This window comes from Capricornis sumatraensis, chromosome 1 (assembly GCF_032405125.1).
Source record: "Capricornis sumatraensis isolate serow.1 chromosome 1, serow.2, whole genome shotgun sequence".
Lineage (NCBI taxonomy): Eukaryota > Metazoa > Chordata > Mammalia > Artiodactyla > Bovidae > Capricornis > Capricornis sumatraensis.
Window position 1 is genome coordinate 192,465,273 of NC_091069.1, and position 13,625 is coordinate 192,478,897.

Here is a 13,625-nt window from a genome sequence, read left to right on the forward strand (position 1 = left end):
CTGATGCCATTCTAAAGAAATTGTATAACTCTTCCACTGATTTCCCAAATCTACTTACAGAAAAATAATCCATTCTCTGGACTCTAAGACCCAAATTTCAACTATACACCCATCTTCACCCATCACTTACTTTTATACCTAAAAACATTATCAATAATTAGTATCATCTGCTGTCCTGTTTTTGCACTTTACACCTGTATGATCCATTTTACAGGATTAAAAAAAGAAAAAAGTGAATACAGCAAACTATTTCTTAATCAGGGTTCTAAGAGAATATAATATAGTTCAATCACTAAGGCATTCATCGTGTGTAATGAACTAACTCCTCACCCAGGCATAAAGAAAAATACTAGCTATGCACAATCCTTGGAAAAACTGAAAAAAACAGCGTTTCTGTTTTATAATTCAGATGAGAAACTCTATTAGGTTGAGAAAATTGACTTAAGGACTCCCGGAGCTAGGTGGTGATATTTACCTAAACAATTTTACACATAAGGGTCCCATTCAATCTGCAAACTGAAGGAGCTGAAGCTTCTTCAATTAAGGTTATTTCCAGGCACTCAAAGACATGCCAGAAGTACTTAAAACTACTCCTCTCCCCAACAAAATACCAGATATTCTTTCTGGAACTTTTATGTCAAGTAATTTATAAAGAATTTACAATAAACACCTTCATGTTTCTGGACTGTGTATATGGTTAACAGATACAGAAAGAACTCCTTATTAGAGAAAGGAAAAAAAACTTAAGTGTGCAGTATTACTGGTTTTACTGTTAAGACTGATCTCAGATCCATTACTTATTATGTGCTAGGTAAAACTAGAGAGGGACCAAAGCGGTAAGGTAAGGAAAATAAGACTCCTAACTAGCTTTATCTCCCCAGAAGCAAGTCACAATATCCTCCTTTACGGACTTTTTATGGTATTCCCAGAGCACCCTATTTTCAGAAGGTTCTATCAACAATGAATGGGACCCATCTCTCCCAAATGCTGGACATCTTCCTTTCCTCCCATCACAGACAGTACCTAATTTGAGCATGTGCAAAAACAGTAAAAAATCTTTTTAAAACAGAGACCATGTAATACATGGTGCTAGCACAACTGCCTATGAATAATCAAAATAAGTTTTAATGTAGTAAACATGACATAAATGAACACAACACTACCAGCAAATCTAAGGAATTATATGTATAACCTGGACACTGGCTGTCTTAACCAGGCTGGACACCTGGAAGTCTGTTTAACAGGGAAATAATAGTTCAGTACATAAAAAATAGAACTTCTCTATGGACAGGGATACCATAAAGTTAACAGATTACAGACAAAGAAGGGTTACTCTTACAATGAGTCCTCAGTTCAGTTCAGTCGCTCAGTTGTATCCAACTGTTTGTGACCCCATGGACTGCGGCACCACCAACTCCCAGTTACTCAAACTCATGTCCACTGAGTCTGTGATGCCATCCAGCCATCTCATCCTCTGTCGTCCCCTTCTCCTACTGTCTTCAATCTTTCCCAGCATCAGGGTCTTTTCGAATGAGTCAGCTCTTCACATCAGGTGGCCAAAGTATTGGCATTTCAGCTTCAACATCAGTCCTTCCAGTGAATATTCAGGACCCATTTCCTTTAGGATGTACTGGTTGGATCTCCTTGCAGTCCAAGGGACTCTCATGAGTCTTCTTCAACACCACAATTCAAAAGCATCAATTCTTTGGCTCTCAGCTTTCTTTATAGTCCAACTCTCACATCCACACATGACTACTGGAAAAACCATAGCCTTGATTAGATGGACCTTTGCTGGCAAAGTAATGTCTCTGCTTTTTAATATGCTGTCTAGGTTGGTCATAACTTTCCTTCCAAGGGGTAAGCGTCTTTTAATTTCATGGCTGCAATCACCATCTGTAGTGATTTTTGAGCCCAAAAAAATACAGTCTGCCACTGTTTCCCCATCAATTTGCCATGAAGTTATGGGACAGGATGCCATGACCTTAGTTTTCTGAATGTTGAGTTTTAAGCCAACTTTTTCACTCTCCGCTTTCACTTTCATCAAGAGGCTCTTCAGTTCTTCTTCACTTTCTGCCGTAAGGGTGATGTTATCCGCATATCTGAGGTTATTGATATTTCTCCTGGCAATCTTGAATCCAGCTTGTGCTTCCTCCTGCCCAGGGTTTCTCACGATGTATTATGCATACAAGTTAAAGAAGCAGGGTGACAATATACAACCTTGACGTACTTCCTTTTCCTATTTGGAATCAGTCTGTTGTTCTATGTCCAGTTCTAACTGTTGCTTCCTAACCTGCATACAGAATTCTCAAGAGGCAGGTCAGTGAATGTTGGCAATTTGATCTCTGCTTCCTCTGTCTTTTCTAAACCCAGTTTGAACATCTGGAAGTTTATGGTTCACGTATTGCTGAAGCCTGGCTTGGAGAATTTTGAGCATTACTTTGCTAGAGTGTGAGATGAGTGCAATTGTGTGGTAGTTTGAGCATTCTTTGGTATTGCCTTTCTTAGGGACTGGAATAAAAACTGACCTTTCCCAGTACTGTGGCCACTGCTGAGTTTTCCAAATTTGCTGGCATATTGAGTGCAGCACTTTCACAGCATCATCTTTCAGGATTTCAAATAGATCAACTGGAATTCCATCACCTCCACTAGCTTTGTTCGTAGTGATGCTTCCTAAGGCCCCTTTGACTTGACATTCCAGGATGTCTGGCCATTATCTGGGTCGTGAAGATCTTTTTTGTACAGTTCTTCTGTGTATTCTTGCCACCTCTTCTTAATATCTTCTGCTTCTGTTAGGTCCATACCATTTCTGTCCTTTACTAAGCCCATCTTTGCATGAAATGTTCCCTTGGTATCTCTAATTTTCTTGAAGAAATCTCTAGTCTTTCCCTCTATTTCTTTGCACTGATCACTGAGGAAGGCTTTCTCTCTCCTTGCTATTCTTTGGAACTCTGCATTCAAATGGGTATTTCTTTCCTTTTCTCCCTTGCTTTTCGCTTCTCTTCTCTTTCACAGGTATTTGTAAGGCCTCCTCAGACAGTCATTTTGCTTTTCTGCATTTTTTTCTTGGGGACAATGAATCCTAGGAATCTCAAAAAGTGAAAAAGGATATCCCAGAAATAAAAGGGAGAAAAACAAGCAATTTATGGAAAAGCAAATCCAAATGGCCAGCATACATTAAAATTCACAAGCAGGGATTTGCAAATCAAAGTTGCAATCAAATAACCCTTTACACCCAATAAACTGGCAAAAATGAAAGATTATAATAAAGTCTATTTCTGGCAAGGATGTAGAAAGGCTGGGATTCACTGACTGAGAAAATACTAAAAAAAAAGCCTTTTGGAGTGTAATCTGTTAACATTTATTATAGTTAACTGATAAATCTCCCTTCCATCAAGCTATCTTATTACTCTTTGAAACCTATCCAATGAAAGCATACACAGGGTGGCATGTATGTTTGAAACAAAGTGTTTATTAACTACCGATGGCTGAATTTCATGGTAATTATGTGAAACATGTAACCATTAAAAAATAAACTACATTCCCAGAGAAAGTGGCCAAGACATTAGATTATCCTATTTTTATAGAGCAGTGCTGAGAAACAGCTACAATTTTATCTGAATTTGTATCTATTACATTCTAGGAGTGTGAAAAAAAATCTGGCATGATGTCTACTTGGCTATGAACAGGCTACCTAAATGATGGATTGTGGATGGACAGATAGAGTGAAGGGAATCCAAATGTGCAGGGCAGGGGTGGGAGGGGGGGATTTAATTATAATAAAACAAGTCTGTATATGCTCAATGAAACTACATATTTGCATATGCATATATAAATCTCTTTAAAGAGTTGAGATATAGCTTTAATACTGTCAGTCAGCACTTTTTCCAGACAGCACATATATATACATAACCACACCCCACCTCTTTTCAATTATTCCATCTCTAGAGACCTCAAATCCACATTCTAGATAATAAACTTGTGTTTAATGTTTACATACAACACCTAAAAGATCTGAGTTGTAATTTGATCCCAGTAACAAGCACATTCAAGAGTGCAATTGCAATCAAAATTTTCTTAACTTCAAACAATATACTTTTGTTTAAAGGATCTACAAGCTTTGACAAACAGTGTATTAAAAAGCAGAGACATCACTTTGCCAATAACGATCAGTACTGTTAAAACTATGGTTTTTCCAGTAGTCCTGTATGGATGTGTGACTTGGACCACAAAGAAGACTGAGAGCGGAAGAATTGATGCTTTCAATTGATGCTTTCAAATTGGTGCTGGAGAAGACTCTTGAGAGTCCTCTGGACTTCAAGGAGATCAAACCAGTCAATCCTAAAAGACATCAACCCTGAATATTCACTGCAAGGACTGATGTTAAAGCTGAACCTGCAGTACTTTGGCCACCTGCCACAAACAGCTCACTGGAAAAGACCCTGATGCTGGGAAAGATTGAAGGCAACATGAGAAGGGAGCAGATGATGAGATGGTTAGACAGCATCGCCAACTAAATGGACATAAATCTGAGCAAACTCCAGGAGATAGCAGAGGACAAAGCCTGACATACTATAATCCATGGGTTTGCAAAGAGTTAGACACAACTTTGCTACTGAACATGAACAATATCTACAAATCAACGGACACATGCGCTATAAATAAAGTTCACAAATTTACTAATTACATTATGCATTACAGAAATTACTGCATCATTATGCATCAGGTTCTATTAAGGAAAAAAATTACGTAAAGCAAGCCTTCATCATCCATTAGAACTGTTTAACTGTTAATTTAACTGTTCCGAATGAAAAATGGCAATGAAAATGTGAGGATTTCATAAAAATACATAAATATCTACTAATACTCACATACTAGTAATGTTTAGGCTTATTAATTTCACAAGTTCATAATATCCAACAGTTTCTGAAATGGAAAGACTTGCAGGTTTCAAATGGCCACACTAAACTATAATGACTTTCTTTTTGCCAAGAGTTGAAGTTCACTTTAGTCCTGTATTTTCCCTGTTGGCTCACACAGTAAAGTCTGCCTGCAATGCAGGAGACCAGGGTTCAATCCCTTGGTTGGGAAGATCTCCTGGAGAAGGAAATGGCAACCCACTTCCACAGACAGAAAAGCCTGGTGAGCCCCAGTCCATGGGGTTGCAAAGACTTTGACACAACTGAGCAACTAACACTTCACTTCGTAAGTTCTGAGACAGTATCTTAACTTGAATCAATGCATTAAAAAAATTTTTTTTAAGTTTAGTTTGAAACAAAACTCAGAAATAATGAAGTTAGTTTTGTATATATTTTGTTTATGGACTTCCCTGGTGGCTCAGACGGTAAAGCATTTGCCTACAATGCAGGAGACCCAAGTTCAATCCCTGGGTCAGGAAGATCTCCTGGAGAAGGAAATGGCAACCCACTCCAGTATTCTTGCCTGAAAAATCCCATGGACAGAGAAGCCTGGTAGGCTACAGTCCATGAGGTCGCAAAGAGTCGGACACGACTTCACTTTCACTTTCTTTTCATTGTATTTATATAAAGATTAACAAGTCAGTGTCCAGAAACCAAGAACGACTGATTCATTTGTTCATTCAACAAATACTTACTGACAGTTTACTAACATACTATTTATATATATATCAAGTCACTAGAAAACATGGCTTGAAAATAACCTAAAAAACTATTAAGGCAAAAAGCAATGAATCAAGAAAGAAGTTTTATTCTGGGGGAGGTGGCGGGCAGTGCTGTGCAGCCTATGGGAATCTTAGTTTCTGGTCCAGGAATCAAACCCCTGCCCCTTGCACTGGTAGAGCGGCATCTTAATCACTGGACTGCCAAGAAGTTGTTTTACTACTATTAATTAACAGAATAGGAAAGGCACAAAGACAAGAATCTGAAAGATGAAATTTCTGATTCTTAAGAAATACTGACAGGGAATGCCATGTAGCTTTGTCAACAATAACTATAAATATCAGTTATCAGTGGGGGAGACCTCTATTTACGCTCCCCAAAAACCTAAGCAAAAAGTGCTGAGGCCAGAATATGGAAGACAAGTTATAACAACTGATATTTAACGTAGATTTAATTTTGGTTCAATTTGTCATGGCTTCTCGAGCCTCTTTAATGTCAGGAAAAATAAACTGAAGAGACTACTGTACATATAAATATAAATGTTCAGGTTAACAGAAGTAATGCTTTGCATTGCTTAATTTTGTTTTGTTCAAGCTATTCTTTATGAAGATTTGGTTCAAGAAAACTTCATACAAACATCAAAACAGAACTTACTACTATTAACTAAACATTTTCCAAAGAATTTTTTCAAGCCTTTGATAACTACCATGTGAATATCACCAAAAGGTGCCACATCTTCACAAAATTTGAAGAGGAAGTTTCATTATATATATATATAAGCATTTCAAACATTTCCCCAAATACCTAACATAACCAATAATATAAAGCTAACAACTGAGGATGTATAAATCATAACTATCCAGCATAAATTATAATCTGAGCCATCATCTAGTTTTCAAACTTCTAAGTACATTTAAGTAAAATGGTTATTTCAAATGTAATGTAATTTTAAAACTATGGAGTTCCAGGTGGTGCAAGTGGTAAAGAATCTGCCTGCCAATACAGGAGAGAAAAAGAGATGCAGGTTCAGTCCTTGGGTTGGGATAATCCCCTGGAGGAGGACATGGCAACCCACTCCAGCACTCTTGCCTGGAGAATCCCATGGACAGAAGAGCCTGGCAGGCTGCAGTCCATGGGGTCGCAGTGTCAGACAAGACTGAAGCAACTCAGCACACACACACGGGAGTCTTGCATTCCTTTTTTTCATATTAGTATGACTTTTCCAATTAAAGCACATCTCAGTTCAGACTACATTTCGGCCCCATGGATAGTGGTTACTAGATTGGAAAGGGCAGATTTTTGTAATATTAAGACATAGTTCAAATCATTTCTCCAAGAATCCTCCCAATTCAGTCCTCTTGACTCCCACTGTATTCACCAGAAAAATTTATAATTTAACAATAATTTGGTAAGCCATATATTCATACTTAAAAATCGTATAATGGCTAAAGACATCAGGCTCTCTGGGAGTCAGGAACATCAATCTGAATCTTGAATCAGCCTATTCATTTTATGGATAGATTCACTTAGCCTCAGTTTCCTTAACTGGGGTAACACCATCTCTTTCACTGTGATTGAGAGGAGTAAATAAGATAAATTCAGGTAAAGTACCTGCACAGAATGACAGTCTGAAAAAAGCCCAGTCTTGCCAGACTCTTTACAACCCCATGAACTGTAGCCTGCCAGGCTCTTCTATCCATGAAATTCTCTAGGTAAGAATACTGGAGTGTGTTGCCATGCCCTCCTCCAGGGGCTTTTCCCAACCCAGGGACTGAACCTGGGTCTCCAGCACTGCAGGCACATTCTTTACTGTCTGAGCCACAAGTGCTCAATAAATTGCTGCTGTTGTTAGAGCTAGATAGAACCTCAGTGAACTAAGGACGTAGTAGATTCCACCACTTGATGAACTGTGAAAAAAAAAAATCCAAGTGCCTCATACTGCTGATGGAAAATCTAAGGCCACACAACTAGCCAGTACAAGATTTAGGGGTCAGTCATAGAAAGTATACTGCAGTTCAACTACAAAAAAGCAACTTTGCTACATCCTTAACACTGTGGTAGAGAACTCAGTTCCTGAATTATTATCCAGTCAAAACGTATAAGCCTCAAAGAATACACAGTAAGTAACGGACATTACTTTGTTCGTATAGTCAAAGCTATGGTTTTTCCTGTAGCCATGTACAGATGTGAGAGCTGGGAAATAAAAAAGGCAGAGTGCAGGAAGACTCTTGAGAGTCCCCTGGACAGCAAAGAGATCAAACCAGTCAATCCTAAAAGAAATCAACACTGAATATTCATGGGAAGGACTGATGCTGAAGCTCAAGCTCCAATACTCTGGCCACCTGATTCAAAGAGCCAACTCACTGTAAAAAGACCCTGATGGGAAAAGATAGAAGGCAGGAAAAAAGGATGACAGAGGACGACATGGTTGGATGGCAGTGCAGACTCAATGGATGCAAGTTTGAGCAAACTCCTTGAAAAACAGGGAAACTCCTTGAAGGATGGGAAGGCTGGCATGCTGCAGTCCATGGGGTCACAAAGATTGGACACGATTGAGCAGACTGAACAACAACAAAGAACAATAGCGATTCCCTAATGGCTCAGACTGTAAAGACTGCAATGCAGGAGACCAGGGTTCAATCCCTGGGTAGGGAAGACCCTGGAGAAGAGAATGGCTACCCATTCCAGTATTCTTGCCTGGGAAATCCCTGGAGACAGAGGAGCCTGGTGGACTAGTTCATGGGGTCAAAAAGAGTTGGACACGACTGAGCAACATTACTACTACTACTCAGTTCAGTCGCTCAGTCGTGTCTGACTCTTTGTAACCCCATGAACTGCAGCACACCAGGCCTCCCTGTCCTTCACCAACTCCCGGAGTTCATCCAAGCTCATGTCCATCGAGTCGGTGATGCCATCCAGCCATCTCATCCTCTGTCGTCCCCTTCTCCTCCAGTCCCCAATCCCTCCCAGCATCAGCATCAGAGTCTTTTCCAATGAGTCAACTCTTCACATCAGGTGGCCAAAATACTGGAGTTTCAGCTTTAGCATCAGTCCTTCCAAAGAACACCCAGGACTGATCTCCTTTAGAATGGACTGGTTGGATCTCCTTGCAGTACAAGGGTTAATGGACAATAGTAATAAGCAATAGTAAATTATTATTTTACTTACACAATACCCACAAATATATGATGACGTATAGAAAAAAATATGGAAAAATGTTTTCTGTAAGTAAAGCCAAGGTCTTGACATTGTCTCTAGATACGGAAGATCAAGGCTTTCTTTTTTGCTTTTGTGTTTTCAGATTTTTCATTAATTACACATTGTTCTTGTAATACAAAAACAAAACTTCATGGGAAAATTAATTTTTAAAAATTAAGTGGTCTTTTCACTTAATTAAATGCTAGTTCTTTTACATTTAAAAAACTTCATTTTAAAACATGTACAACTAAAACTAGCTTCAAAATATCTTAAACTATGTTAACCTAATAGTGTCCATAACATAACACAGCAACCTTCTTCTCAATTACTAATCTCCACAAAGAAATCAACCATCTTCTATGTAACTTTGAAGAGTAAGCACATTTTCAAAATACAACTCTTTTACTATAAGTCTACTGGCCATCATCCTTAGCAATAATAAATCCGTTGTATAATTTAATTACTCTCAAATTTCAATATTAAGCTAAAACAAAAAGCAAATTTTGGAAATATCATGGTACTTTAAAATGTTTTGTAGTTGATCAATTACATAGTCAAAAGCTGAAATTACAGAGCTTTAAAAGTAATTCTATCTTCTAAAGAGAAGAACTGAAAATTCCTTCAGCCATCTTAGAGACCACACATTTCCATGGAATACCATGGAAACTCCTCTCCAAGTGCCAGAAACTGAGTGACTTACTTTCAACTTCTATTTAAAATTATATTCTGCCCACGGCTATGCAAGTTGCAGTGCTATTACAAAGCTTAAAATCATATACATCAGTTAAAAAGCATTTTAATGACTCCAAATGGGTACAAGGCTTTTTGAGGGGTTAACGAAAATGTTCTAAAAAGAGACTGTGGTAATGGTTACACAATTCCATAAATATACTGTCAATACTATCAGAGAATGTAAATTCTATCTGAAAGCTTTAAAAAGATAAATAATAATAAATGCATCTTAAATGGCACAGCAGTATAAACCCTATGATGCTGCACTCCAGATAAAGGCTATAAAAACAAGTTTGTATATAAAATTACATCCCCTATCAAGTAATTAATTACCGTATTTCCCATTTTTCCAATCCCTATAGTTACCTAGCTTCAAACAAGAGTTAAGTTTTTATCTCTTTGACAATCACAGATCTACTGTTCTTAAGTAAAAAGAGCAGGATGCAAAACAAAGTATTTGTGTAAATATTTAGGGGAGGGGAAAAAAACTATCCTATTTTAGATTCCATCTTCAGCTTTTCACTGGTTCCAACTACTTTCTGAAATGAAGTTTCAGTTCCAGTAAAAACCTTTAATCAATCTCTACAGAGCACTGCCTCAAGCATGATGATACTGGCCACTAACCCCATGACTTTGAAACTCTTGAATGGTAATTCACATTCACAGTCAAGTGTGTGGTGGGAGGGCAGGGCAAAGGGGGAAAAATAAGAGGAAAATCAGAACCACCAGTATATTGAAAACCACCGCTGAAAGAAAAAAACACCAAAATGTTAACTATTATTCTAGCTTTTTCTGATAGTTTCTAAAATCCCTCACTGACCATGTATTACTTTTTAAATTTGAAAAAAATACGTAAAATTACTTCCACGTTAAACTAAAGAACCCAAACTCAAAACAGTATTCTGTATGATTCTATGTTTAGGGAAAACTATGGGGACAGAAACCAGACTAGGTTCCAGGGGTGAGGAGAGAGGATGACTACAAGGGGACAAGATAGAAATTTAGGGGATGTGGAATTATTCTATCCCTTTACCCTATTGGTAGTGATTACACAACTGTTAGCATTTATCAAAGCTTACATAATCGTCAAAAAAAGATGTTTTTGAAACGATGCATTTTACTATAGGCAAATTAATCTAAAAAAATTCATGAAGCTACAATTAATAATGCGCTTATGCAGTAAGCCAGTTTTTTCCAAGTGGACAGTTTCATGGGATAAAAATATTACAAACTACTGAACTACTTCAAACATCTTATTTTACACAAAACAATATAGGACCAGGAATATTTGGTCAACAGTGCATTGCTAGATAACCTTAAATAAGCTGAAGTATGTAGAGACCCAGAATTCCTATTTAACTTCAAATGTAGGGCTCCTTCCACTTCATCATCTTTACTCTTCCAGAGTTCTGAGGACCATAGCTTCCACAGAGTACAAGTCGATTATTGCAGGACATAAAATTCAAAACATTTAAGTGCTACCTCAGCAGATTCAAATGTGGCTAGGGTCCTTCCCAACCTCTGCCAAAGAACCACCTTACTACATGTAAACAAAATAGGTGTAATGGACTCAAAAAGTCTAAGAATCAAGCAGATTTTGTAGAGTACGGATAAGTATCATCGATAAACTACAGTTGCAAAACAAGGACAAAAGCAAGAAAAAAGAAAAAAAACTATGCAAAACCAACGTAAGATGGTAAACAATCTTTACTAAAACTTGCAAACTGACGATATTATTGAACCTTTAAAATTTTTTTTAAAAACGTAAACGTTTAGCAGATGAACATAAAATATACTTGCATAAAAAGAAATGGTGTTGTATCATCTATCATCGACATGCTGAAAATAATTTGTTAAAGCAAAACAATCTTACCTGTGTTTCGATATGCCAGGAAAAAATGCGTATCTCCACTACACAAGAATTCAACAGCCGAATAGTGAGAATAAAGCAAAAATGATGAACCTTATCTACCTTTGACAGTAAAGTATGATAAGCCCACTCTTTGTGCAGTGCCACAAATGTTTTCTGCAGTCTTTCAAAGAAGGCAACCATTAGAACAGGCTAATGATTTGTACCTACTCAAATTTTACTCAGGGCTTTTGTATGACAAAAAGTTGTTAACCTAGACTGATAATGGAACTATTCACTAATTAGGACTCCTTTCCACTAGTCACTTTTCACTTTATGTTAACCACCTAAGGAGATTTAAACTTGTAAAAAGCTTAAAGAGATCCTTTAGACGCCAACAGTGATTCTCTACTACGCTATAACCACGTGACAGCTAAACCAATTTCACACAGCTAATTAGTAAACTAGAAAAGGAAAACGCTAAAAATAGGAATTACGACCACCAAGTAAGAGAAAATTCCGTGGGAGATACGAGGTACGCTGAAACTAAACTCAGAATACATTCTGCGTACTCACAATACTACTCCTGTATTAGGAGAAGGCCCTTCATAAAAATAGCCAGGACTCTCAAACATTTGAGATGCTGGCTTAGTAAGACTGACTGACAGACAACAGCTGGGGAGATTTTTGTATTGATCTTGTAACATCGCGGCATTACTTTGGGAGAAAGGGAGAATCGGGAAAAGGGACTGTTATAATGGCAAGACTAAACTTTGTAAGGATTTCATTTTCAATTAAGTGGCCCCTACACTGGAAGCCCCTAATAAATTCCTCTACTCTCGAATTCCTCTTCCGTTTTCCAGACTCGATCCCACAATAATGCACCTTCAAAATACGTGTGTGTGTTGCGGGGGGGGGGGGGGTAATCAACACCCTCCAAAAACACTGGATAACTGAAAGACAAACTAGTTACCTCCCCACCTGTGTCTTCTTAATCTATCTCACATTTTAAATCTTAAAGCCTAGAACTCTCTCGCCTTTTCTTCCGTAATAGAGGGGCTAAGGCGCCGCCCAATTTCCCAGGCAAAAAATAAAATATTTCTACCCGCCACATTTCAAGGTTTTCTAGTTTTCTCTTCGATCCTAATCTTCAATTCTGCACTCGCTCTCTCTTCAGACATTGAAGTTTATAAACCCAAAACCCTAGTACAAAGGTGAATTCCTAAGATTCCGCAAGGCACCCCCCAAGGGGGTGGGGAGGGGTCGTAGCCGCGGGCCGAGGCGCTCTCGCTCGGCCCAGTTCGAGGGGCGGGGGAGTGGCTGTGACCAAACAATCCCACCACCTCCTTTTCACGACTCCCCCCACCTCTCGGCGCTCGGGCCTGCTCCCAGGAAGCTTCCTGCGGCCACTCGGCTTCTCCTCACCGGCCAGCGAACGGCCACACTAGCATCCAAGAAAAAGGTTCGTAAGTAGGAATACGCAAGAACTGTCCGACGTGTTGTTTCAAAATATAACGGAGCCCGGGCCCCCGAGACCGTTAAACCGCGGGTGGAGGGGGGAGAAGCGATGAACCCAGTGGCCTCAGGCTTTGTCCTGGCTGCCTTTTTCGACCCCAAACGCCACTATGTTGAACCACCAACCCTCCCCCAAACCGGCCCGAGCCCCCAGAAGAGCCAACAAAGCAGCAAAAGGGTCGGTACCTTGTAGAAAGCCCCGTTGGAGCCGCGAACCTCCACCGTCAGCTCCGCCATGTTGGAACCGCAAAGGCCGCTGGGAAGAGATTCTAGAAACTTTCCAACCAGAGGGGAGGAGGGGGGAGGGGCGTGAAGGAGGCGGGGGGAGGGGCGGGGAAAACAGGGCGGGACTGGAATCCCCCGCCCCACACCCCTGGGGGTCTCACCGTGCAGCTCCGGCTCTCCCAGAGGGATCCCTCCGCGCCTTACATCATTCCCCCCCAGCTCCGCCCGCCGTCGCCAACGCCCGCTTCGCCTCCCGACACAATCGCCCGACCTTTAGTGACCCGCCCTACGTCTCCGCCCCTAAGCGCCGGGTGCTTGCCCGCCCCAGCCGGTCGGGGCCTCCTGCTGCCCGGGAGTGAACTGCCCCGGCACAGCTTGCCCCACGCATCTGCGTTCCGGCAGGCTCGGCACCTTGCCCTGAAACTTCCTTGAGATGCTGGAAGCCCTGGAGTAGCTTTCTTATCTGGTGA

At 39.8% G+C, this 13,625-nt stretch overlaps 1 protein-coding gene across 4 annotated transcripts in view; it reads right to left on the reverse strand.

The window, feature by feature from the left end:
- FXR1 (FMR1 autosomal homolog 1) overlaps positions 1-13,350 on the reverse strand; it is a 69,913-nt gene extending 56,563 nt beyond the window's left edge. For all 4 annotated transcript variants that reach the window (XM_068979087.1, XM_068979078.1, XM_068979073.1 and 1 more), the window contains exons 1-2: positions 13,317-13,350; positions 13,117-13,206 (exon numbers count right to left, since the gene is read on the reverse strand). In XM_068979087.1, the coding sequence (XP_068835188.1) occupies positions 13,117-13,167 (51 nt within the window). In that variant the 5' untranslated portion in view covers positions 13,168-13,206; positions 13,317-13,350. The remainder of the gene's footprint in view (positions 1-13,116; positions 13,207-13,316) is intronic.
- Between the last annotated feature and the right edge of the window lie 275 nt (positions 13,351-13,625).